Source organism: Chiloscyllium plagiosum, unplaced genomic scaffold (genome assembly GCF_037043375.1).
Source record: "Chiloscyllium plagiosum isolate Xiang-an unplaced genomic scaffold, Cpla_swu_hap1 HiC_scaffold_28, whole genome shotgun sequence".
Lineage (NCBI taxonomy): Eukaryota > Metazoa > Chordata > Chondrichthyes > Orectolobiformes > Hemiscylliidae > Chiloscyllium > Chiloscyllium plagiosum.
In genome coordinates, this window is record NW_028270166.1 from 31,767,433 (window position 1) to 31,795,317 (window position 27,885).

At 41.7% G+C, this 27,885-nt stretch overlaps 1 protein-coding gene across 1 annotated transcript; it reads left to right on the top strand.

The window, feature by feature from the left end:
• Positions 1 to 259: 259 nt before the first annotated feature.
• LOC122565264 (ras-related protein Rab-11B-like) lies at positions 260 to 27,852 on the top strand. The gene is made up of 5 exons (XM_043721038.2): positions 260 to 413; positions 21,224 to 21,419; positions 23,002 to 23,195; positions 23,484 to 23,564; positions 27,068 to 27,852. Exons 1-5 carry the CDS (start codon positions 374 to 376, stop codon positions 27,208 to 27,210), a joined length of 654 nt encoding a protein of 217 aa, XP_043576973.1. The 5' UTR covers positions 260 to 373; the 3' UTR covers positions 27,211 to 27,852.
• The last annotated feature ends 33 nt before the right edge of the window (positions 27,853 to 27,885 follow it).

The window sequence follows — 27,885 nt, forward strand, 5'->3', positions numbered from 1 at the left end:
TTAAGGGACAGTATGAAAGAGCAAAGGGCCTTAAGGCATTCCAACTGCATTGTGTGAGATCGAGAGGAGAATTAAAGCAATGTTCAGTCTGTGACGGCAAAGAGTGGGACCAAGCAAACAATCTATCATTACATTTTTAAAAGTCTCCATAAAAATTTCCAGGGTAAGGTTAGTGGGACAATTTCCTCATTTTGTGTCGCGTAATCAGTGGGACAGTACAGCTTTAAGCGTGACTCTGCCTCCTCCAGCTCAATCCCGGAAGATCTCGGCTTCCTTCCGAAGCTTGTGCTTTGGCAGAAACCAGGATCTTGATTAAATCTTTATCCGGTGCGGAGAGGCGAGTGAGCGGGGACAGACCGTACAGGCACGGAAGATGGGGACCCGAGAGGATGAATACGATTATTTGTTTAAAGGTGAGGTTTTCTGATGAATACAGTAACCTATGAACTCCTGAATGAAACCCTGATACGACACTGGTGGAAATGCCTCCTGCTAAAGCCACCCTTCGAATGTTTTGCCGTTTTATTTTCAGGAAGAAAGTCTAGCGCAGCTGACATGTACTGAACTGTGAACTGCAACAGAAGAGCTGAACCCCAGAATGTATCTGAGCGGAGCGAGTATAAAAGAAAGATTTCAACTCAGTGGCTTCATCATTGTAGCTAATATCCAAAACATTATTGTTATTTAAAATGCAATTTTCAATCACTTGACCCTTTCTGTAATATATTAGGGTTTAAAATTGACATTGTATGAGGTGGTGATACCTTGGTGGGTGGGGTTTGATACTGACTGCTTCCTGGAGGAAAGGATTTTGGTCAGTCATTCTGAGGAAGAATTAAAGTAATTCACTTCCTTTTTTGCTAGTTATTTTACAATATCGTTTATATAATCTACACCTCTGTTAACATGGCCACATTTGTGCTGCTAGTATAGACTTATCACATTACACTCTAAGCCCTCATCCAGATAGTAGGAGTGTAACACAAGGACAAATGAGATATAAACTTGATTGTGTGTGATCACAAACAAGGCATGGCTGAGCTTTCTATGTGGGAGTACTCCCCTTCTCCATTAGGGATATGGCATATACTGAGTGTTGCACACAGCAGTTCCATGCAGTTGAACGTACCCCAGGTTGCCAGAATTGTTTTTTTACAGCAGTGAGACTGTTTTACATGTGCACTGTATGTATTAGTTTGCAGTCCCTATGTCACTTTCTGAGGTAGCCACTACTCAACATTTTGTTTGCACTTCAGCTTCATAGTCCTGATCTATGGCCAAAGGATGGACAGGTAGATTGGAGGGCCTTCTTGTGTCTAGACCAGGGCCAGGTCAAGGTGCCCAAAAACAAGTTTAGACAGTCGGCTGTTGAGAGGGTCTTCAACCTGTCTGACTTCCCCTTTTCAGCTATGCTTGTGCCCGGCTGTCCCATGTGGTGTACACTGATGCTTGTGACTTTGTGACTCATGGGCACCACAAGGGATGAAATGTATCATCTCCACTCAGTGAAATTTGAGTTTAAATGTTGCAAGTTTAATTTGAACATCTGAATTTTTGTTACAGTGCAGATTAAAGGGTTGTCAGTCTTCAATTTGGTTCTAATACATTTTTAAAAAAGAATAGTCTATTGATAGTACAGATTTTTAAAATTGCAACAGAATTAGGAGTCTTCAGAATAATGATGGCCACTACCTGCAATTATCATGAATATAACAGCATGAATTGGGAATGTTAACCTGTCAGTTTTAAGCTAATTGTTTGAAAAGGAGACCATAAGCCATTCTGAAAAGAAGCGAGATTTATAGATTTTTAAAGAAATCCTCAAATGTAAGATGTTCTTTGAATGGAAAGTGATTTAATGTGAGGCAAATCGGTAAGGTAGTGGAGGCAAAAACTTTGAAATAATTCAGTAGACATTTGGATGTTGCAACAGCGTAGGTTTTATTTTTCATGACAAGTTCACATGGGCGTATTCCCTTCCTCACTGATATCTAACAAAAGAATTTTTCTGGAATGCATTGTTTTATCTGGAGCTTAAGCCTACTCTGCTTCATACATTCAACTTATCTTTATCTCATCTTTGTCCTTACCCATCCCAGCTGGATGCGGTCAGATTCAGTACTTTTAGTTCCTTGAGGTAAAATGTAATTGATAACAAGAATGATTTGTGGGTAGGGTATTGTAGGCTGAATGCTGGAATTCAAGACCCAGTTGCTGTAATGATGGATGAGGGAAGGGTTTGGAATTGTAAGCTGCAATTAAAACATATCTCGATAGGTTCAAGTCAGAAAGACAATTCTACTTATGTTGTGAATATCAACACTACCACTACTGTTGTAATGTTGATTTGGCAAGCTGACCATTTTGTTTCATGGTGGTTTTCCTCAAAGCTCCACTTTGCCCCACAGAGTAACAGATTGTGGACCAGGAGGCAGACTTATATGTTTAAAGTGTCATGGTTCTTTCCAGCAAATTCTGATATTACTATGGTTTCACTGCCTTGGAACTGGTTCTCTGCTGTGTGTTTGTTGCTGGGGTGTAGCCATCTGGTGTGTGAGATGCTCCACCTTGTTCTTTTTATTTAGGGATGTTTTCAGATCTTTCAAACCAACAAGTTGAACAAAAAGGAAAAGAAAAACATTAAATTGTTTTGAGTTTGAAGTGAGTCTCTTAGCTTATTGTGCTTCTTTAGAAAGAATCTAGAAAATTTGTCTGAAGTCCAAGTTAGAGCTGATGGTAAAGGAGATTTCCATTTTTTTATTTAAATTCTCTTCATCTCTGTTGCTAGGAGCTAGCTGTTGCCCCTTGTATAGTTTGCAGTTTTTCTTCATTTTTATATGTTGAGTCCTTACACATAGTTTAAATTCAGTGTTGCAACTGTAGGGTCAGAATACCATGTCCTTTGTTAAAAATAAATAATTTGAGGGATGTGGATGTCAAAGGCAACACTAATTCCTAATCCCTAATTGCTTTCAATAAGTTGATGATGAGCCACCTTCTTGGACTGCAGTTCGTGTGGGAAAGGAACTCCCACAGTGGTGTTATGTAGAGTTCTTGGATTTTGACCCAGCACAGTGGCTCAGTGGTTAGCACTGCAGCCTCACAGCGCCAGGGACCCGGGTTCAATTCCACCCTCTGGTGACTGTCTGTGTGGAGTTTGCATGTTCTCCCCGTGTCTGCATGGGTTTCTTCTGGGAGCTCCGATTTCCTCCCAAAGTCGAAAGATGTGCAGGTTAGGTGAATTGGCCATGCTAAATTGCCCATAGTATTATGTTCATTAGTCAGAGGGAAATGGGTCTGGATGGGTTACTGTTCGGTGGGTCGGTGTGGACTTGTTGGGCTGAAGGGCCCATTTCCACACTGTAGGGGATCTAATCTAAAGTTGCCCATAGTGTCTTGGGATGTCTAGGTTATGTGCATTAGTCTGGGGTAAATGTAGAATAATAGTATAGGTGAATGTGTCTGTGTGGGTTACTCTTTGGAGGGTCAGTGTGGACTTGTTGGGCCAAATGACCTGTTTCCACACTGTAGGGATTCTATAACAGTTCTACATATAAACAATGAAGGATTGGCAATCTATTTGTAAGTTGAGATGTTGCCTGATTTGGAGGGGAGCTTGAATATGGCACTGTTCTCATGTCCCTGCTGCCCTTGCTCTTCCTGCTGAAAGAAGTTTCAGGTTTTTGGAAATGTTGTTGAAGAAGTCTTTGGTGAGTTTCTGCAAACTTCTTGGAGGTGATACACACTGCAACCATTATGCACTGGAGGTGGAATGATTTGGCACCTGTTATGATACCAACTGATGATAATACTGAACAGGTTAGATCCCAGAATGAGACTTTAATTGATGGACCTTAAGTCTACATTTTGCTCTGTGTTAACAATGATGAGCATAGTCACAAGAGGCTGTCAATGTACTTGAAAGAATGAGAAGTCTACTGCACACAGAAGAAAGAAAACACTGACTATATTACACTATACAAGGATGATCTGAAATAATATTATTACAAATATAGGGATTTTTTTTTACCTTCAACAATCTTAGAGCTACCCAAACCTCTTTGAAGATTCTCTTTGTCTTCATTTATAAAGTTTGTTGTTTGGTTTGCACATTCACTTAATGCTGCTGCTTTAATTACTCAGGAATGGTATCTGTTCCTGAGATCCTTAAGTTCGCCGTTAACACAGCTCACATTTATTAACATGGATTCCTTATCTTCTCCACCACAGCATTCTGTTTTTGGAGCTTTTCTCTTACTGACTTTTAAGCCCACTCAGGACTGCTTTTCTTCTGGCCCAAAACCTTTGGAGACAATTAGACTCTACAGCAGCTTTTACAGATCTTTTCTTTCTAAATTATTTGCTTCTTTCTGAAAGAAACATGAATACTGCCTTTTCAAATGAACATATTTCTGACTGTTGTTTCCCTGTGTCATAGGACACCTTCTTCCGAGCAAAAGCCTATATTTTTCTCTGTTCTACACTTGTTTGTAATGCAGTGAAATATGCATTGTGAGGGTCTTATAAACTTTGTTTAAATGCATGATCAAACCTCCTGACAACCCAATACCACTCTCAGAACTCAAAATGAAAATTCATTTCTTAACACACAGCAAAGAAATGCAAGATCAATGTTCAAGCTATATGTAATTGCTTGACTTTAGAACTCAAGTTTCGAAATAATAATACAAATTCCACATGAAACCTAATCACAGCCTTCATCCACCATCTTAAGCAATCAACTATGGTGCACTGTCGTCCTGGATATGGTTGAGTTTCCGGACTATTGTTGCAGCTGCACCTATCTAGGCATCTTGAGACATAGGCATCTCTAGTAAGGCTAGCATTTATTGGTCACAATTAATTGCCTTTGAGAAATGTTTGTGAACCAGCTCCTTGCAGCCCACATGGTTTAGTCACATTCATAATGCTGTTATGATGGAACTTCCAGGATCTTGACACAATATTCCTTATGGGTATATGAATAGGAAGGGCTTGGAGGGATATGGGCTGGGTGCTGGCAGGTGGGACTAGATTGGGTTGGGATAGCTGGTCAGCATGGACGGGTTGGACCGAAGGGTCTGTTTCCATGCTGTACATCTCTATGACTATGACATCTGACTCCAACGTTTACAAACAGTAGAAAGACTTTGGGGAGTCAGACAGTTACTCTCCACTGCAGCCCAAACATTTGACATTAGTAATGCCATTGAAGGTAAAAGGGAGATGGTTAGATTGTCTCTTGTTTGTGGTTGTTATTGTCAAGCATGAATGGCACAAATTTTACTTTCATTTAGCAATCCAAGCTTAAATGTTGTGCAGTAAGTGGGCACATGCTTTAGTATCTGAGGAATTACAAATGGTACTGAACCTTGTGCAGTCAAAAAGAAGCATCCCACACCTTACCTTATGATGGAGGGACGATCATTGATGAAGCTGGTTGCACCAAGGATGCTACTGTGGGCAACTTCTGCAATAATATCCTGTAATTAGAGACAATTAACCTCCAATAACTGCAACAATTGTACTTTATTTTGTATGACTCCAGCCAGTGGAAGGGTTTTCTGACTGTTTCCCATTGACTTCAGTTTTACTGGAGCTTCTAAAATTATTAATCATGTGTTCAGTGCCTTAATTACAATTTGTAGCTCAGGTATTCAAAATTACTTTTAGCAGTCTCAGTATGTTACCCTGAGAAAATGTTCTCTCTCTAAATAATATTACACTGTTTCTCAGACCCAGACATGGATAGGCTTGCCATATATTTATTCAATCTTTGTTTTATTGGCATAAAATCAGCTTGTGGAGATTTTTATAAATTGCTTCCATCTGCAGAAAATTTGAAATGCTTGTTCAGCATTATGACCTCATTTCGGGAGTAGGTTAGGGATACTACAATTGACACCAAGAGATTCTGAATTAGGTTGGAAAATCATGAGACAAAAATAAAGATTTAAATCATTGTTCACATTCCCTGAGTATGCCATATCCCACTGAGGACAGACAGACCGAGGTGATGGCAACATGCTGGAGGGAGTTGTCCTGAGAGTCTTCAGTGTTGACTCCCAACCTCAAGAATTCAAATGACATCTGAGGTTGAATGATAAGTGAAACATAAACAAAGAAACCACCTACTGATTACTACCCATCAATCCCCATTGAGCTGATGAATCAGTCCTTCCCCAAGGATGCCAAGGGCACAGAAGATACAATACAAACATAATCTGTATCAAGAGTAGCCCCATGGCAGCACTACTGATGGAGGGCTAAAGGACATAACTGTTAGAATGGCTCTGTGGCAGGTGGTGACAGAGCCTACAAGAGGGATCACCACCTTCTCAAGGGCAAGCAGGGATAGGTAATAAATGTTGTCCTAGACTGCAACACCCACATCCCATGCATGAAGACAAAAAAAAGTTCCATAAATAAACACAACTCATTTTGGTAATGACATAAAACGTACAGCACAGAAACAAGCTCCACAGGCCAACAGGTCTGTGCTGATATTTATGCTACTTGTGAGTACCCTCCCATCATCTTCATCTATCCCTGTCAACATATCCTTCTGTTCTTTTCTCCCTTATATTTACTTTAGATTACACTGTCACTTTATTCATTTCAGTTACTCTTATGGTAACAAGTTCTATATTCTGGGAAAAATGGGTTAATGAACTTCACAAATAGTGAAGCTTGCCATCTGGTAATTTTTAAGTCTTAGAGCTTTTAAATTTCCTGACTTAAATTTTGCTAATTACCAGCTGCAATCTGTAACAGAAACCTTATGATCCCAAACAGGATAGATGCAGAATTCTGAATTATCAGCCCCTTTATCGAAATATCAGCTAACCTAAGCTTGACCTCGCCAAATGCAACTTCCCTTGAGTTATTAATGTTGTCATTAACTTTTTAGAAGTAATTACTGTGTGTCTTTTATTTTACTGTAAACTTTTTAAATTAGCTCAATTAAGTGACCAATCTTCATTGATGAATTTGGACAGTCATTAGTGTTGCCTGGCCATTTTACCATGCAGTCTTACGACCAAGCCTATTTTTAAACTTCTTATAAGAAATCTTTGCAACAACTTTCCACTTGTGTGTCATTGGGTAACAATCATTATCCAGACACCTTGGCTGTTATTCTCCTCCCTAATCAAGGAGGTAGTTGTTGCTAAACTATCTGAGTACAGAGCACTGTTTGAGGTTGGCTTAATGCCACACAAATCATTGAGGGAGTTCAAACTGCTTATATGGGCTTACTTTGAAAGTAGTGAAACATGCAGCAGTTTAACATTTGCCTGTATTAATAAAATATTCTCTCTCTTTGTTGTTCTGGACCAGGCCAGACCACCTCAAACTATTTTAAGAAGGTAGTCTAGACCCTAGTTTTTTTCTTTATTTTAAAAGCAGATGTGAAGTGGATATTCCACTTGTGACGCAGCTGATCAAACCACTCGGTTTTAAGCAAAACAGAATTTATTTAAACACTACAGTTGAAACATAAACAAAAGAAAATGGAATTTAGAATAACTTAACTATTGGAATACTTAACCATCCCGATACAGTAACTTAACTAAGGAACCAAAAGAGAAAATGCTGTAAAATCTCAGCAGGTCTGGCAGCATCTGTAAGGAGAGAAAAGAGCTGACTTGTCAAAGGGTCAGTTAGACTCGAAACATCAGCTCTTTTCTCTCCTTACAGATGCTGCCAGACCTGCTGAGATTTTACAGCATTTTCTCTTTTGGTTTCAGATTCCAGCATCCGCAGTAACTTGCCTTTAACTTAACTAAGGAGCTGTTCCAATCCCGTAACGTCCCATAAACAGAACTCTTGGCAGAAGGCAAGAGGGAACAAATTCCAAAGAAATTTCAGAGAGAAAAGTCAGTCAGAAATCATCTGCTGAAGCTTGGAACCTTTCTGCACTGCAGCAACTTCTGTGACTGCTACAGCTAAACCAAACTAGAATAAACCTGAACTGCGAGAACTGGCCATTGCCCTGCCATTCAAGCCTCTTCCTAGACCTCTTGGCACTTCTACATTTACGACTTTCTTAAAAAATACCCAAAGACAAAATAACCTTGTTAAAGTGACAGCATCGTCACACTGTAATGCACTTCTTAAAAAATGACAAAAAACTTCCCAATCAATTTACTTGCTTTCTGTTTTTAACAAGAACCCCAAGCTTAAACTATTAATAAGAACACATGGCAAAGCTGGGTATTTAGAAACATTCAAGGTTATCCTGCATGGTCAACATAGTTTTGTGAAGGAGATTTGTTTAACCAATTTATTGGAGTTCTTTGAAGAATTAACATAGAGTCATAGAGATATACAGCATGGAAATAGATCATTTTGTCCAACCCGTCCATGCCGACCAGATATCCCAACCCAATCTAGTCCCACCTGCCAGCGCCTGGCCCATATCCCTCCAAACCCTTCCTATTCATATACCCATCCAAATGCCTCTTAAATGTTGCAATTGTACCAGCCTCCACCACATCCTCTGGCAGCTCATTCCATACACATACCACCTTCTGTGTGAAAAATTTGCCCCTTAGGTCTTTTTTTATATCTTTCCCCTCTCACCCTAAACTTATGCCCTCTAGTTCTGGACTCCCCGACCCCAGGGAAAAGACTTTGCCTTTTTACCCTATCAATACCCCTCATAATTTTGTAAACCTCTATAAGGTCACCCCTCAGCCTCCGACATTCCAGGGAAAACAGCCACAGTCTGTTCAGCCTCTCCCTATAGCGCAAATCCTCCAACGCTGGCAACATCCTTGTAAATCTTTTCTTGCGGTGGATAAAGCAAAATTTGTGAATGTACTATACTTAGACTTCTAAAAGGCATTTGGAAGGGGCAACATATTTTTCCTCATGGATGATAAACTAGAAGTTTGAAGTTGAACATGGTAAATTAGTTAATTGTACCAGGAAAGTTTATTTTTCTCTGCAGCTAAAAGAACAAGTTGGACTGTATGGTGCACACTTTAGCTCTACAGGACAATGGGTAAAATCTCATCAGGCCTGAACAATGTGTATGAGATGAGTGATAGAATCAGGCAAGAAGGACAGTGAACCCTGTCTCAATGTCGAGCTATCTTGCCACATCTTGTCTAGCAGAGCACATTGTTCCTGATGCTGCCAAACATTGCTGGTTGCCAGAGGAACAGGAGGAGGCCATTCCACTCAGTGAGATTGTGGCTGATCTGTGATCTAATTCCATAAACTTGCCTTTGGCTCATATCACTTGATATGTTTGCTTCACAAAAACGTCTATCAAATTTAAAACTAACAACTGATCCAGCATCCACTGCCATTTGTGGAAGAGAGTTCCAAACATCTAACATACTTTGTGCACAGAAGTGCTTCCTAACATCTCTCCTGAATGGCCTGGCCCTAATTCTCAGATTATGCCAGGCGAAAGTGGGTACTGCAGATGCTGGAGATTAGATCAAGATTAGAGTAGTGCTGGAAAAGCACAGCAGGTCAGGCAGCATCTGAGGGCAGGCTGCAAATTGACAATTCTGCTTCAAAGCTTTATAAAATGGCCTTTAACCCTGCTCAAAGCTGCATTTATGAACTAACCATAGTGGTCCTCAACAAAGATCAGCAGACAATGCTTCCCTTATAGCATAGAAATAACTAGACTAGATAAGACGTTACTAGCCATCCTAACTGACCTTGCAAGTACAGATTCAAAGAATAGTTTTGCGAGATAGGGGTTCTTGGATGTGGAAAGTAAGGTTGGTTCCCATTGGGCTAAGTTGCTGTCAGTAAAGCCATTTTATTAGATTTGATTGGTAATCGTTTGAATTTGCTCTGTAATTATGGCTGTACTTCTTTTCAAAAAGGTATAAAAAATGTCTTTGTCTTAAACTATGCGCGCAATTTCTCCGAGGAACATGGAAGTGTTTAACCTCTGTGTTACTAGACAACCTGTGCCCAGCTGAGATTGAATAATGTGTGAAGTCTTACAGAACCAACTAAATTGCTAGTGTTTATTGATGATCACGGATCAGAGAGCAACCCCCCCACCAATCGAGGGGTCGAGATCTTTACAGTAACCTTCTAAATTGTAGACAAGACAGGCCTATTTGTATAATCTCTCCTCATAATTTAACCCAGGAAGTCCACGTACTCCTTTCAAGACCACTGTATCCAGTCAAATCTATGGTGCACAGATCTGCTGTCAGTACTCCAAGTCAGGTCTAACCCAGGTTTACATAGCTGCAGCATGATAGCTGCATCCAGTCGTTGAGATCTAAAGGCCAGCATTCCATTAGCTTTTGTTAATTAGGTTCTGCACTTGTATGGGACATTTTGAAGATGTATGCACCTGAACCCTCGAGTGTCTTTGGACATCCACTGCATTTAACTTCATAACCATCTAGAAAATACCCTGTTCTATCTGTGTTTGGTCCAAAATGGATAACTTCACACTTGTTTACATTGAACTTCATCTGCCATAGTTTGCCTATTCACTTAGTCTATCAACATACATTTGTAATTTCATGCTATCATCTATATGGTCTACAATGCCACCCAACATTGTCATTTGCAAATTTGGATATAAGACTTTCTATACCATTATCCAAGTCATTAATAAATAATGTGAACTGAGGCCTGAACACAGATCCTTGTGGGACACCATCAGTCACATCCTGCCAATTTAACTACCTACCCATTATCCCTACTTTCTGTCACCTGCCACTCAGCTGATTTCCCAGCCATATCAGGAATTTGTCCACAGTTCTAGGGTCTCTACCTTAGTTATGTGGGACTTTATCAAATGCCTTCTGGAAGCCCAACATCCATAGATATTCCCCTGTCACTACCTCAGGCAAAAAAACTCAATGAGATTTGTCAGGTGTGATCTATCTGTCATCAATTAGTGCTGCCTATTCCTGATTACCTATAATTTTTCAGAATGTTCACTTGCCCCATCCTTGATTATAGACTTCAATAATTTTGCCACAAGATGTCAGGCTAACTGGCCTGTAATTCCCTGGTTTTTTCCTCTTTTGCTGTTCTTAAAAAGTGAGGGACAAGAACCACATAGGGACAGGAAACTGCATGGACCAGGCTGTTCTGTACTCTCAGCTTGCAATTAGCTGATGCCCACACACTGCACAGCTTTTCTTTGCATTAGCATTTGACAAAGTCACACAACCAGGGAGATGCCGTGCTGTGCAGCAGTCCTCAATAGGGGCATGTGCATCTTGTCTTGCACCTTTTACCACGTGTGACTTCAGCATTCCAGCTAAACACACATCACACACAGCAAGCATTAGAACATGTTTGAAAGGCTTAGGGGAGGAGTTGCAATGAAGCTCATAGGCATCTCTTGGTAGGAGGGAGGAGGTGGCAGCAGCACAGTCAAGGGCCACTTCCCATACCAATCCCAGGCTTTGGCTGTGGTCAGGCATCTGGTTGGTGTGGCTATATGCAGGGGGCCCCTGTATCTGTGCTCCAGAGAGGTGGTAATGATCAATCCTCTTGCCTCTGTTAGGGGCCATTCTGGGGTTAGCTGTGGTACCACTGGGGATATGTGTGCCCACCAGTTAGGGGTCTAAATATGTGAGGGGCAGCTGGAAGGTCAAGTCGCTCAAGAGTTGGGCCAAGGTCATCCTGTTGCCTTGGTTTACTGAAATTAAGGGTGAATGGGGAGGAAGGATTGTGTTTGAGGGATGAATAGGTAGAAGACATTGAGCCAATGGTTAGTACTGGTATTTGATACATTCTGTGGACGGTCTGGTTAGTATGAGTATTGCAGTTGAATGGCAATAGTACTGAGACAGGTGTCGGGACATGGATGTTTCTACATCCCTGTGGGATCTAATCCTGCAAGGACAAGTACTGTTTCCTCTGAGCAGGTGAGGACACTGCTCTCAGAAATGATTAGCATGTTCTTGGCTGGCGTTGCCTCTTCTGCTGATTCTCTAAGAAGAAGAAGTCTCCACTCCCCTCTCCCTGCCCATGAGAATCCCCAGGTCCCCGTCCAAAAAAAGTCTCCTTTTCTCTGACATCTCTACTGACTCCTCCCACACCCAAGCAGGCAGCTTCCAGATGGAAGCCTTCCTCCAGGTATGCGCCGGGCTTTGAAAGATGGAGCGATGCAAGGATGTTGGTCTTATGCTGGGTGGCAAGTTGCTGTTGGAACGGCGCATGTAAGATGGAGCAGAAGTTGGACGTGGTACTTGCCATAAGGGCTGAAATAACAATTTGTGCAGCAAGTTTGATAAGATATAGTGTGAAAACTTACTTAGCTTCATGGCAAGAATCACTTCTCCATACCTGATACGATTCACACTTAGCAAGAACCCATAACATTTAGCTTTATGTTACCTTGCAGAGCATGTAGGTGGATACTTTATCAGACAGTGTGGCACCATAAGTCTTTCAGTTAAGAACAAAATGGCAGCCTTCAGATGGTTCCACTGCAGTTTGTCATAAACCTGTGAATGCAGTGTATCCAGAGATATTCAGAAGCCTCCAAACAAGAGACATCATCTCTCTATGCGATTAAAATCGACAATATCCAGAGGCTTGAAAGAAAGAATTCCAATACAAGACCTAAGTCTACCAGATTGGCTATTGTTTGACATCACTCTTGGGACAACATTGTCATTGTTGCTAAAATGAAAAGAACAGAGAGAAATAACTTTTCCATTCCTATGGGTCTAGACCTTGATCTACAGAACTTGCCTTCCCTGTCTTTATTTTTTCACTCATTGTATTTGTGTCAAACCATCTGTTTTTGTCTGTTTTATTGATTCATTCATCAATGTGTCTTGGGTTTTAATGGAGTAAGCTGTACAGTAGTAACATTTTCTTTGACGTTTGTTGAAAAATAAGTTTATTTACAATGCATAGTTACTTTTGTTGTTAATAATTAAACCTGATGTGAGTTACATTTGTCCTGAATAGTGGTCTGTGAGGCATATTGATCATCTTGTTTCGTTGAGTAGCACATTTATGACATTCTGCAGAATAGTGGGAGTTGCTTATTGATGCAGTCTTCCTTACTGACCATTGGATAAAGGGACACATCAAAGGTTATTTTGAAAAATAAAGGTTGATGATTTAGGAGGTAACATAGTGTCATGGATAGAAGATTGGCTAGCTAACAAGAAACAGGTCATGTTGCGGCTGTACAGGACATTGGTTAGGCCACTGTTGGAATATTGCGTGCAATTCTGGTCTCCTTCCTATTGGAAAGATGTTGTGAAACTTGAGAGGGTTCAGAAAAGATTTACAAGGATGTTGCCAGTCATAGAGTCATAGAGATGTACAGCATGGAAACAGATCCTTCGGTCCAACCCGTCCATGCCGACCAGATATCCCAACCCTTCCTATTCGTATACCCATCCAAATGCCTTTTAAATGTTGCAATTGTACCAGCATCCACCACATCCTCTGGCAGCTCACTCCATACACTCACCACCCTCTGCATGAAAAAGTTAACCCTTAGGTCTCTTTTATATCTTTCCCCTCTTAACCTAAACCTATGCCCTCTAGTTCTGGACTCCCCAACCCCACGGAAAAGACTTTGTCTATTTATCCTATCTATGCCCCTCATAATTTTGTAAACCTCTATAAGGTCACCCCTCAGCCTCCGACGCTCCAGGGAAAACAGCCCCAGCCTGTTCAGCCTCTCCCTGTAGCTCAAATCCTCCAACCCTGGCAACATCCTTGTAACTCTTTTCTGAACCCTTTCAAGTTTCATAACATCTTTCCGATTGGAAGGAGATCAGAATTGCACACAATATTCCAACAGTGGCCTAACTAATGTCCTGTACAGCCACAACATGATCTTCCAACTCCTGTACTCAATATTCTGACCAATAAGGGAAAGCATACCAAACGCCTTCTTCACTATCCTATCTACCTGTGACTCCACTTTCAAGGAGCTATGGACCTGCCCTCTAAGGTCTCTTTGTTCAGCAACACTCCCGAGGACCTTACCATTGTGTATAAATCCTGCTAAGATTTGCTTTCCCAAAATGCAGCACCTCGCATTTATCTGAATTAAACTCCATCTGCCACTTCTTAGCCCATTGGCCCATCTGGTCCAGATCCTGTTGTAATCTGAGGTAACCCTCTTCGCTGTCCACTACACCTCCAATTTTGGTGTCATCTGCAAACATACTAACTGTAACTCTTATGCTCGCATCCAAATCATTTATGTAAATGACAAAAAGTAGAGGGCCCAGCACCGATCCTTATGGCACCCCAATGGTCACAGGCCTCCAGCCTGAAAAACAACCCTCCACCACCACCCTCTGTCTTCTACCTTTGAGCCAGTTCTGTATCCAAATGGCTAGTTCTCCCTGTATTCCATGAGATCTAACCTTGCTAATCAGTCTCCCATGGGGACCTTGTCGAATGCCTTACTGAAGTCCATATAGATCACATCTACTGCTCTGCCCTCATCAATCTTCTTTGTTACTTCTTCAAAAAACTCAATCAAGTTTGTGAGACATGATTTCCCACGCACAAAGCCATGTTGACTATCCCTAATCAGTCCTTGCCTTTCCAAATACATGTACATCCTGTCCCTCAGGATTCTTTCCAACAACTTGCCCACCACCGAGGTCAGGCTCACTGGTCTATAGTTCCCTGGCTTGTCTTTACTGCCCTTCTTAAACAGTGACACAACATTTACCAACCTCCAGTCTTCCGGCACCTCACCTGTGACTATAGATGATACAAATATCTCAGCAAGAGATATCACTTCTCTAGCTTCCCATAGAGCTCTCGGGTACACCTGATCAGGTCCTGGGGATTTATCCACCTTTAACCGTTTCAAGACATCCAGCACTTCCTCCTCTGTAATCTGGACATTTTGCAAGATGTCACCATCTATTTCCCTACAGTTTATATCTTCCATATCCTTTCCCACAGTAAATACTGATGCAAAATATTCATTTAGTATCTTCCACATTTTCTGTGGCTTCACACAAAGGCCGTCTTGCTGAACTTTGAGGAGCCCTATTCTCTCCCTAGTTACCCTTTTGTCCTTAATATGTTTGTAAAACCCTTTGGATTCTCCTTAATTCTATTTGCCAACGCTATCGCATGTCCCCGTTTTGCCCTCCTGATTTCCCTCTTAAGTATACTCCTACTTTCTTTAGACTCTTCTAAGGATTCACTCGATCTACCCTATCTATACCTGACATATGCTTCCTTCTTTTTCTTCACCAAACCCTCAATTTCTTTAGTCATCCAGCATTCCCTATACCTACCAGCCTTCCCTTTCACCCTGACAGGAATATAATTTCTCTGGATTCTTGTTATCTCCTTTCTGAAGGCTTCCCATTTTCTAGCCGTCCCTTTACCTGCGAACATCTGCCTCCAATCAGCTTTTGGAAGTTCTTGCCTAATACCGTCAAAATTGGCCTTCCTCCAATTTAGAACTTCAACTTTTAGATCTGGTCTATCCTTTTCCATCACTATTTTAAAACGAATAGAATTATGGTCGCTGGCCCCAAAGTGCTCCCCCACTGACACCTCAGTCACCTGCCCTGCCTTATTTCCCAAGAGTAGGTCAAGTTTTGCATCTTCATCCACATACTGAATCAGAAATTGTCTTGTACACACTTAAGAAATTCCTCTCCATCTAAACCTTTAACACCATGGCAGTCCCAGTCGATGTTTGGAAAGTTAAAATCCCCTACCATAACTACCCTATTTATTCTTACAGATAGCTGAGATCTCCTTACAAGTTTGTTTCTCAATTTCCCTCTGACTATTGGGGGGGTCTATAATACAATCCCAATAAGGTGATCATCCCTTTCTTATTTCTCAGTTCCACCCAAATAACTTCCTTGGATGTATTTCCAGGAATATCCTCCCTTAGCACAGCTGTAATGCTATCCCTTATCAAAAATGCCACTCCCCCTCCTCTCTTGCCTCCCTTTCTATCCTTCCTGTAGCATTTGTATCTTGGAACATTATGCTGCCAGTCCTGCCCATCCCTGAACCATGTTTCCGTAATTGCTATGATATCCCAATCCCATGTTCCTAACCATGCCCTGAGTTCATCTGCCTTCCCTGTTAGGCCCCTTGCATTGAAATAAATGCTGTTTAATTTATTAGTTCTACCTTGTCCCTGCCTGCCCTGACTATTTGACTCACTTCTGTTCTCAGCTGTACCCGTCTCAGATCGATCTCTTTCCTCACTATCTCCTGGGTCCATCACTCTCCCGCCCCAAGCAGTTGTAACAAATATCCCTGCCAGTATATTAGTCCCCTTCCAATTTAGGTGCAATCCGTCTTTCTTGTACAGGTCACTTCTACCCCAAAAGAGATTCCAATGATCCAAAAATGTGAATCCTTCTCCCATACACCAGCTCCTCAGCCATGCATTCATCTGCTCTATCCACCTATTCCTGCCCTCACTAGCTCGTAGCACTGGGAGTAATCTAGATATTACTACCCTTGAGGACCTCCCTTTTTAAATTCCTGCCTAACCCTCTGTAATCTCCCTTCAGAGTCTCAACCTTTTCCCTTCCAATGTCGTTGGTTCCAATGTGGACAATGACCTCCTGCTGGCCCCTCTCCCCCGTGAGAACATTCTGCACCCTCTCTGAGACATCCTAGATCCTGGCACCAGGGAAACAACGCACCATTCTGCTTTTTCTCTGGTCACAGAAACATCTGTCTGTACCTCTGACTACAGAATCCCCTTTCCCCTAACGCAATTGATCTCTTGGAAGCCGACATACCCCTTGTTGCATTAGAGCCAGTCTCAATACCAGAAACTTGGCTGTTCGTGCTACGTTCCCCTGAGAATCCATCACCTCCTACATTTTCCAAAACAACATACCTGTTTGGAATGGGTATATCCACAAAAGACTCCTGCATTAGCTGCCTACCTCTCTTACCCTTCCTGGAGTTAACCCATCTATGTGACTGTATCTGAGACTTTTCCCCCCTTCCTATAACTGCCATCCATCACATACTGTTACTGTTGCAAATTCCTCGTCGCTTCTATCTGTCTCTCCAACCGATCCACTCGATCTGATACAATTCGCACCCAACAGCATTTATGGCAGATATAATCCGCAGTAACCCTTAAACTCTCTTTAAACTCCCACATCTGACAAGAAGTACACATCACTGTACTAAAGGCCATTTTTGCTCCTTCACAATCTACAGACCCAGAAAATAACACTGTCTTATTCCTCTACAAACACTGCCCCAGGTTAAACTAATAGCTATGGCTTATATTTTAAGTTTAATCAAGAGACTTACCTCCAAAAACATATAATCAACAAAGAATCCACTATACTCACTACTGCAGCCTTTCTCTTGGACAGACTTAAAACTACAATTAACTTATCTGATTCTGTGCTGTGAACTTCGCCTAACAGTTCCTCCAAGATTAGTTGTGAATTTCATTGTTTGTTCATTTTCCCAGATGGGTTGGAGGATTTGAGCTATTGGGAGAGGCTAAACAGGCTGGGGCTGTTTTCCCTGAAGCGTCGGAGGCTGAGGGATGACCTTATAGAGGTTTACAAAATTATGAGAGGCAAGACAGGGTAAATAGGCAAAGTCTTTTCCCTGGGGTCAGGGAGTCCAGAACTAGAGGGCATAGGTTTAGGGTGAGAGGGGAAAGATATAAAAGAGACCTAAGGGGCAACGTTTTCACGCAGAGGGTGGTATGTGTATGGAATGACTTGCCAGAGCAAGTGGTGGAGGCTGGTACAATTGCAACATTTAAGAGGCATTTGGATGGGTATATGAATAGGAAGGGTTTGGAGGGATATGGGCCAGGAGCTGGGACTAGATTGGGTTGGAATATCTGGTCAGCATGGACGGGTTGGACCGAAAGGTCTGTTTCCATGCTGTACATCTCTATGACTCTGTGACTCTAAGACAGCAAGCATAAATAATTTTCTGATTAGCAAGATGTAACAAGTGGTGTGGCACACTGATCAATGCTGGGGTCACAACTTTTAATATTTCTATAAATTGCTTGAATGAAGGAACTGAAGATATGGTTCTTAAATTTGCTAATGATGCAAAGATAGTGCAGAAAGTAAGTGCTGAAGAGAACTTGAGAAGGCTAGAAAGAGGTATCAATAGGTTAAGAGAATGGTCAAAGATCTGACTAATGTGGGAAGAATCAAATACAAGCATATAATCTGAATGGTGAGATTGTAGAGCTTAGAGATGAGAAGGGTTCTGGTATCCTACTGCCAGAATGAGGAGAGTGAATAGAATGTTGTCATTCATTGCAATGGGAATTGAATATAAAAGAAGCAAGTTATGCTTCAGTTACACAGGCCTTTAGTGAGACCACATCTGGAATACTGCATTCAGTATCAGTTTCGTTACTTAGGAAAGAATGTATATGTGTTGGAAGCAGATCAGAGAAAGTTTAATCAGCAAATATATGGAATAGGCAGATTATCTTCTGGGAAAAGGTTTGTATCCTCTGGAGTTTAGCTAAGTAAAAGGCAGCTTGATTAAAACATTATAAGATCCTGAAGGTGGATGTGGGAAGGATGTTTCCTCTTGTTGAATAGTCCAGAATTAGGGCTTACTGTTAAAGTCACCTTTTTTAAAGAGAAGAATTTTTTTCACTTTGAGAGTTTCGGAACATTCTTCCTTAAAAGACATGACGCAGAATCTGAATATTTTTAAGGCATAAGAAGATTAATTCAAGGGGCTGAGAGGAAAGTGGATGCAGGTGAAAATGTAGAGTTGAAATTGCAATCAGATCTGCCGTAATTTTGTTGAAAGGCAGAGCAGGCTTGTGAGACTAACTGGCTTAGTTCTGCTCTTAATTTACATATTTCAATGTGCTTTGGTAACCAGCTGGCTCCGGAAACCTGCTCCAGATCTTGTTGGCTGCCCTTTTGTATGATGTAACTTAAACTCTCCAGCTGGTCCCCAAATGTTGGCGAGGACTAATTCTCACTTTATCTGTTTTTCAGCTGTATTCACTTGATGCTAAGTGCAAAATTCAGAATGAAGGCAAGCAGATTGACATCACACCCGAAAATCAGGGCCTAGGTGCAATGCCGAAAAATGCATCTGTAATCTTTCTTATGAGGGAAATGCATGAGTAAAACCAAGGGGATGGGACAAGTTGTAAATAGTGGAGAATTGCAGGGAGCGAAACTTCAAAAAATCGAGGAGCTGCCAGAATTTCTGGTCAGGAACATGAGTATTTTTCAATTTGGTAGAATTTTATCTTTATCAAGCTGCAGAACATTGCTGCCAGGGTTCAAAGATTTTTCCGAGTTTTGGACATCATTCTTTGTAACAAGTTACTCCCTCAGGTTTTCTGAAACCTCACTTCTATGAGTTCAGTGTCCAAGGTGCAAATCTCTCCAATTACTGTCCTCCTCCCAGTTCTGGCCTCTTGCAATTATTCAGTTTAATCACTCCACCATACAGCTGCCAAACAAAAGCAAATTGCTGAAAAAGCTTAGAAGTCTGGTAGCATCTGCAGAGAGAAAATGGAGTCAATGTTTCAGGTCCAGTGACTCTTCTTCAAAACTGTTTTATTCTAATCTCTGAAATTCCCTTTTGACACTTGTCAGCCTCTCCTTTTTTAAAATGCTCCTTAAAATCCATCTCTTTGACCTAACTTCCAGCCATCCACCACAGTATCTCCTGAAGTGGTTTTTTTGTTATGTGCTTGCTGAATTGTTCTCTTACTGTAGAATGCGTGTCAGCAAGAAGGGGAAAGTAGAAATATTTGGAAAAGTTCAGCTGCACAGTTGGCTACAGGGAGGCTACGACCTGGGAAAACTATGGGAAGGATAAATCTCTTTGTTGCTGTGTGTTACTTCTTGATATCTCCACAGGATTCTAGCTGAAAGGAGATTCCTTTCCTGAAGGGAGGTTTTCCTCCTGCTTACTCTGGCTGAATTTTCAAACTGATTAGAGTCCTAGAGATGTACAGCACGAAAACAAACCTTTCGGTCCAACTCGTCCATGCCGACCAGATATCCCAACCCAATCGAGTCCCACCTGCCAGCACCTGGCCATATCGCTCCAAACCTTCCTATTCATATACCCATCCAGATGCCTTTGAAATGTTGCAATTGTACTAGCCTCCACCACTTCCTCTGGCAGCTTGTTCCATACACACACCACCCTCTGCTTGAAAGAGTTGCCCCTTAGGTCTCTTTTATATCTTTCCTCCCTCACCCTAAACTTATGCCCTCTAGTTCTGGACTCCCTCACCCGAGGGAGAATACCTTGTCTACTTAACCTATCCATGCCCCTCATGATTTTGTAAACCTCGATAAGGTCACCCCTCAGCCTCCAACACTCCAGGAAAACAGCCCTGGCCTATTCAACCGCTCCCTATAGCTCAAATACTCCAACCCTGGCAACATCCTTGTAATTCTTTTCTGAACCCTTTCAAGTTTCATAACATCCTTCTGACAGGAAGGAGAACAGAATTGCACGCAATATTCCAAAAGTGGCATAACCAATATCCTGTACAGCTGCAACATGACCTCCCAACTCCTGTACTCAATACTCTGACCAATAAAGGAAAGCCTACCAAACGCCTTATTCACTATCCTATCTACTTGCGACTCCACTTTCAAGGAGCTATGAACCTGTACTCCAAGGTCTCTTTGTTCAGCAACACTCCCCAGGACCTTAGCATTAAGTGTATAAGTCCTGCTAAGATTTGCTTTCCCAAAATGCAGTGCCTCACATTTATCTAAATTAAACTCCATTTGCCAATCCTCAACCCATTGGCCCATCTGATCAAGATCCCGTTGTCATTCAACAAAGCCTTAAATCAAACTGTGACTGTATTGTTTTCGAAGAGAAGTAACTTGAGTATTGATGGTGTAACTTGTATTCCAACACAACTATACATAACGCCAGTAGAAAAGGGTTGTTGTGCATCTGTAATGTAGAATCCTAAAAGAGTGTGACATCACAGGTTTGTGCTCTCAAGTTTTAAGTTTCAAATGGCAGCGTTGGGGAGGGCAGCTTGATGCTAAGCATACCCCTGTGGCACAGGTGCAAAGATGAAAGAGTCAATCATGATGACACTTACGATGGACCCAATAGCTGGTAACAGAACACTGGCAGTGGCATGGCCTCCCATTTAAAATGGTTTGAACCACAGATTCCACGCACAGAGGCCAGTATCACTGTGAATGATAGGTACAGTCATATACAGTGTTTCTATTCCAGGATTGGATTCTTAAACTAATGGTTCAAATCTTTTCTCTTCTAGTTGTCCTGATTGGAGACTCTGGGGTCGGAAAGAGCAACCTCCTGTCCAGATTTACACGTAATGAATTTAATCTGGAGAGTAAGAGCACCATTGGAGTGGAGTTTGCCACCAGGAGTATCCAGGTTGATGGAAAGACCATTAAGGCCCAGATCTGGGACACAGCAGGACAGGAGCGATACCGTGCCATCACTTCAGCGTAAGTATTTTATTAATATAGTTCAGCGTATGGACCTTTTTCATTAATTTGCACCCCTTCCCTCCCCATCTATCTCCAGTTGGTTCTGTCCCTGTCTCTGAGTCAGAAGCACATAGTTGAAGTTCCATTCCTGGCCTTGACAACCACAGAAGGTTGTTCATAACATGGCTAAAGAGATTGATTATTGATATGCAAACTCTTCCAACACATGTAAATGATATTTGAGATTCTTGATCAGTCATGAGATGGAAAGAAAGTTGGACTTTCCACTATCACTATCCACCGCTCCAGACGACATGAAACATGTCAAAGTGCATGTTGCCACAGCAACCCGAACACCCAATACGATCGGTAATACATTTCCACCACTCCTATCCCTCTCATATGTCTGAGACCCATTTTCCACAATTAGGATGGCCTCCAGATTTCTGCAGTGCCTCTCTGTACTGGCTTATGGAAAATCTGAATAGCCTGTCATGAAGTTGATGCAGGCTTTTTAAAGACAGGACATACAAATCTCAGAACTTCCTGTCAAGTCAAATATAATAACAAAGGTGAAGAGGAACTGATGCAGCACATAGAGATAGTTTAATGTCATATAGTCTTCTCAAAGCAACGAAACAGCTGGGTTTGCAATGATGGTTGATAGTTTCAGTTTTCTCTTCAATAGTTGAAAATTTGAAGTAGGTCTTTTCCTTCACCCATTCTTTAAAGAACTCAGTATTTCATGGTTACAGTTCCATCCTTGCTGGGGCATGATGCCCTAAATACCAGCTGATGTGTTTCATTGAAGGATATATGTGCCACTGTGCCAGTGGGTGGCACGGTGGCACAGTGGTTAGCACTGCTGCTTCACAGCGCCAGAGACCCGGGTTCAATTCCTGCCTCAGGCGACTGACTGTGTGGAGTTTGCACATTCTCCCAGTGTCTGCGTGGGTTTCCTCCGGGTGCTCCGGTTTCCTCCCACAGTCCAAAAATGTGCAGGTTAGGTGAATTGGCCATGCTAAATTGCCCGTAGTGTTAGGTGCAGGGGTAAACATAGGAGAATATGTCTGGGTGGGTGCGCTACCGCGGGTCGGTGTGGACTTGTTGGGCTGAAGGGCCTGTTTCCACACTAAGTAATCTGATCTTTACGTGCTCAACTGTAGGTGGATCCATATCTACCCCAATTTTAACATGTGTGCGTTTTTCAAATTTGGTCACTGATAGTGATGGGGAGCAGTCAGCCTGATGTTTTCCATGCATACCATTTGAGTGTTGAGGCAATTGTAACACCATTGTTACCCTCTGGTCACAGTTCAAATAATTCAACACGAATCAAGGATTGAGATGATGACATTTTTGCTCCATATGGCCAAGTACCATAGACGGCTTTTTAAAAAATGTATTTTTAATTTTTTTCTAATCAACCTGTTCAGATGTTATGACACACCTCTGGACCAGATGGGACAATAACTTGAATCTCTCTGTCCAAGGGTAGGGACACTACCAGTGTGCCACAAGGGCTCTCCAGATGTACCACATGTAGTGCAGGTTTCAGCAGATGAGCAGGACACATACAATCTGGGTTGTGCTCTCTCAGGTACTACCGTGGGGCTGTCGGTGCTCTGCTCGTTTATGACATTGCCAAACATCTAACGTATGAGAACGTCGAGCGGTGGCTAAAGGAGTTGCGTGACCATGGTGACAACAACATAGTCATCATGCTGGTTGGGAACAAGAGTGACCTCCGTCATCTGAGAGCAGTTCCAACAGATGAGGCACGAGCCTTTGCTGGTAGGTCACATGCACACAGAAACAATTTAAAATCTGAATTCTTTCTGCTTTTATCAGAGCTAGTGGGTGGCTGTGGAACAGAAATAATGTTTGTGAATTTTGTAAGACTGTTTGTTTATATTCTCCTGCTACCTCTTCCTGTGTAATACTGATGAGCTGCTATGAGCCAGATTCATAAACATTGCATGATCGATTTTTTTTTTTTTAAATGCTCTCAGAAGTGGTTTTATTGGGTTCCACTAGGTTCATTGATATTAATGAAATTTCTTCTGATCCCTTTTCATATAGAGAAGAATTGTCTTTCATTTATTGAAACATCTGCTTTGGATTCAACAAACGTAGAGGAGGCTTTCCAAAATATCTTGACAGGTAAAAACAAAAAGACAGTCTGGATGCAACTAAATGTATCTGTACCACAATACGTAAAATACACCAAAGAAAGCCTCTGAGTAAAAAGAGAAATACAGCAAGTCCATCAGCAAAATTAAAGCAAAATACCACAGATGTCGGAAATCTGAAATAAAATCAGAAACTACTGGAGAATATTTGTGGGGAGAGAAACAGAATTAACATTTCAAGTCCAATTTAACTCTTATTCAGAGCTGAATGGAGCTAGAAAATGGTGGGTTTTATTTTTTCTTTTTTTTTATTTTTTTTTTATTTTTTTTCCTGTGGCACTCCTATTTTAAAAAAAAATTTTTTCTTCCCCTTTTTACCCCCACACTGCTGCCTAACTGCGGTAGTGCTTATTTTTTCCCCAGCACCCATGTGTGTGTGCAGGTGTGAGACACAGTGAATGGTGGTTTTTATTCTGTTGACAAAGTGTAAGGAGCAGGTGAGACTGACAAGCAAGACGAAGGGAGTGCTAGAGGTGGTAAAAAGGAGAAGTTGAGATGTCAAATAGATAGAAATGATAAATAAGAGAAAATGGTCCATTCTGCTAACGCAAAGGTAACGAGACAGAATCCAGATATGGCCACAGTAGGACGATAGTTGTAATCAATAATGGAGGACAGACGCCATGCTGTGAAGTTGCTGAACTCAATGTTCAGTCCAAGGAATTGTAAAATACCTGAGTGGAAAATGAGTTCTTCCTCCAGCTTCATTGGAACTCTGCAGCAGGCCCAAGATTGAAATGTTAGCATAGGAGCAAGGCAGATAATTGCAATGGAAGCAACTGGAAAGTCAGGGTCATTTTTAGGGACATAATGGATATGTTCTGAAAAGCAGTCAACCAGCCTGCATTTGGTTTGGCCAATGTAAATGAGACTACATTGTAAGTATTGAATACAGTAGACTGGATTGAAAGAAGTATAAATAAAACGCTGCTTCACCTGGAAGGTGTGACGGGGACTTTGGACAGTGAGGAGGTGAAAGGTCAAGTGCCGGCAAGGGAAGGTGCCTTGAAGTTTGAGGTGGGACGCAAGGAAGTATTGGGAGTGATGGAGAAATGAAACAGGATCATGTGGAGCGAATGGTCCTGCAGACTGCTGACAGGGAGGGGATAGATAATGTGTTTGGCGGTGGCATCCTGCTGAAGGTGGCAGAAATGGTACAGGATGATCCTTTTACTGCACAGGAATGATGGAAAGTAAGAACAAGGAGAACCCTAGCATTTTGGAAGAGAGGTAATGGGGTGAGAGCAGAAGTGCAGGAAATAGATTGTACACTGCGAAGGAGTCCTTAGCTGAGCAAAAAGGAGGACAGGTCAGAGGCACCAGGTGGCATCATCAGAGCAGATTCAAAGGAGCTAGATCAAGTTGTTAATTCTACTCACCTATAAGGCGGAATGATCAGGAGGACAGTGTAAAGTCCTATACCTTATCCTATACGTTTTACAAGTTCCAAATGTTCTCTTGAGGCACACTATCATATTTATGATTGATCACAGATGCTATTCGGCCCCATTTTAATTCACCAATCTATCCAAAGTATCTAAGCCTTCCTCTTGAAGGACCCAATTGTTTCATCAATGGTATTTATATACCCTGTTCTATCTGGGAGTTCTTTTCATGTGTTGATCACTGTGAGCAGAGGATATTCTTGAAAACTATTCTAAATGTGGCTTTTTCAATTTGAATCTGTGTCCCCACATCTTTCACCATTAACTTTAATATTATGGCATAAGAGTTCCTCTTATGCCTCATTTTCAAGCTGAACAGCCTTTCCTCATAACTCAGACCTCCCCCAGACTGGGGAGCAGTCTTGTGGCTTTCCTTTGCACCATCTCCAACAACTGACTGTCTGTCTCCTTCACTACCCAGTGATCAGGACTCCAGTCACAGGCTAACAACAGCACCAACTACTTTGGAAAATAGATCAGCATTTTACAGACATTGTTCATTGCTACTCCTGGATACAGTTGGCTTGCTATTTCATGGAATATATTCTTTATATTTCCTCCTCAACTGCAACATACAAGGTCAGATTTTGGTTCAGAGGAATTGAAATTGAGACAAACATGAATCATTAGCAGAGTCAGAAAATCTGATCCCGTCCTTCGATCTGCACTTTGTAGAATATGCAGACCATTCAGTCCATCAAATCTGTGCTGGTGTATTTTCCTTGACATAAGGCAACTAGGCTACTCTCAGTCTCAATCCATTAGAAAAACTGGATTGAAATTTGAATTTTCTTACAAATGTTGAAAACAAATCTAACACTGTTAAGTGAGACAGCGATACTCAGAGTTGACGAAGAATTGAATTTGTACAATAGTTGGGTCTCAGTTAAGTCTGCAGGTGAGAAATATTTTGCCCTACCATGTGGAAATGGGAAATAAACACTGAACCAGGTCTGTGTTCACACAATGTTCTCCGATATCCATTGATCTCAGTTGAGGCTTTGTACAAAACATGATAACTTGTCTCATTGCCCTGTACTTCCGAGGTGAAAATCACCCAGGGTTCTTGCTCCTCATCACTGCCTAGTGACCCTGCTTGAAAACTAGTTGAAATCAGAATTGGACTTGACTGTACTGTTGCTTTCCTACCTACTAATCACTAGAGTGGAATAATTAGATTGCAATCATAGGTGACAACTGAATATAAAGAACAGTTTGCAAAAAAGTCATAATTATGCTCCACTGAAGCATCTTAAACAAATGTTGACTTCAAGTCATAGGAGTTATTAGGTCAGATGATGAACAGCTTGGTCAAAGAGTACGTTTTCAGCAGTACCTTAAAGAAGGAGAGTGGTAGAGAGCTTTATGGTAGGGATTCCAGAGCTTAAAGGGTTTCAGCAGCTGAAGACATTAGATATCATTATTGGAGTGATAAAATGTGGTACTGGAAAAAGCACAACAAGTCAGGCAGCATCCAAGGAGCAGCAAGGGCCTGATGAAAGCTTATGCCCGAAACGTTGACTCTCCTGCTCCTCGGATGTTGCCTGACCTGCTGTGCTTTTCCAGCACCACACCTTTCAACTCTGACTCTCCAGCATCTAGAGTCCTCACATTCTTCATTGTTGAAGTGATGAAAATTGGGGATGATTTAGAGTTAGATCATTAATCTGATATATTTTCGGTGTGGGAGGAGATCACAGGTAGGCCAGGGTGATGCCATGGAGGAATTTGGAAACGTTAAAACTCTGGCATTGCCAGAATGAGAACCAGTGTAGGTCAGTGAGCACAGGGCTCACTGGTGGGTGAATGAGTCCTGGCATGAATTCAGACAGAGGCAGGAGAGTTTTGGATGAGCTTCAGTTTGTTGGGCTGGAAGATGGCAGTCTCTGGTCCACAATCAAATACGAAAAATGGTTACTTGATGAAAATGATGGAGGCTGCCTTGTACCAAGTGTAAAGAATGGGACAGATTTCTTAAAAAATCGAGTTTGAAAAGTCCAGAATAACGAAAATTATTTTTGTTTTCCAGAAATTTACCGCATAGTTTCACAGAAGCAGATCTCTGACCGATTGACGCACGAGTCACCTGGCAGTGATGTGGTGGAGATCGATGTTCCTCCAACAAGTGATGGACAGAAATCTAATAAACTGCAATGTTGCCAGAACATGTGACCTACTGCAGCTGCTCCTTGAAATGTTTTCCACTGCTGCCTGTGCATTAATAGTGTATTTGGAACGCTTCTGTTCAATGCCCAATATGATTTAATTTGTTTCTTTTGGATGTTTTCTGCTGCAACTACAGAACAGATTTCACATCCTCAAAATGAGCAGCAATTGATTGCCTGAAAAATACTGATGATAGCACGGATCCCTCTCCACGAGGCCCAGAAATGTGCTGTTAATAATTCAAAGGTAGATTTATGGCCCTTATTCTCAGATGGAAATAATTATACCAAGCCAGCTGAGATGCTTGCCCTCTGTGTTTTGGGGCCTAGCTGCTGGGATAAAAGCTTTGCCTTGCTATTGGCTGTCAGTGCCTGGGGAAGGTGAGGTGGGGATGTTTCATTCCTCTTCCAAGTGGGATGGGATGAACCGGGAATAATTCTGTTTCAGTCCACCAGAAACCACAAGGCAAGAACCTGAAGTAATTTTCAAAGGAGAAGTTATTTATGATGGTGAAACACTTGTTATACTACAGAACTGCTACAGTTTTATAGTTAATAAAATTCAAAAGTAATTGTATTGTGACATTCTGAAAGTGTTCTTGGCCTGTTCTTGTATTTATTTGTTAGTAAACAAGCTGCTTATATCAGAGATCAAATCTTGTGCCCTCCATGTGTCCTGTTC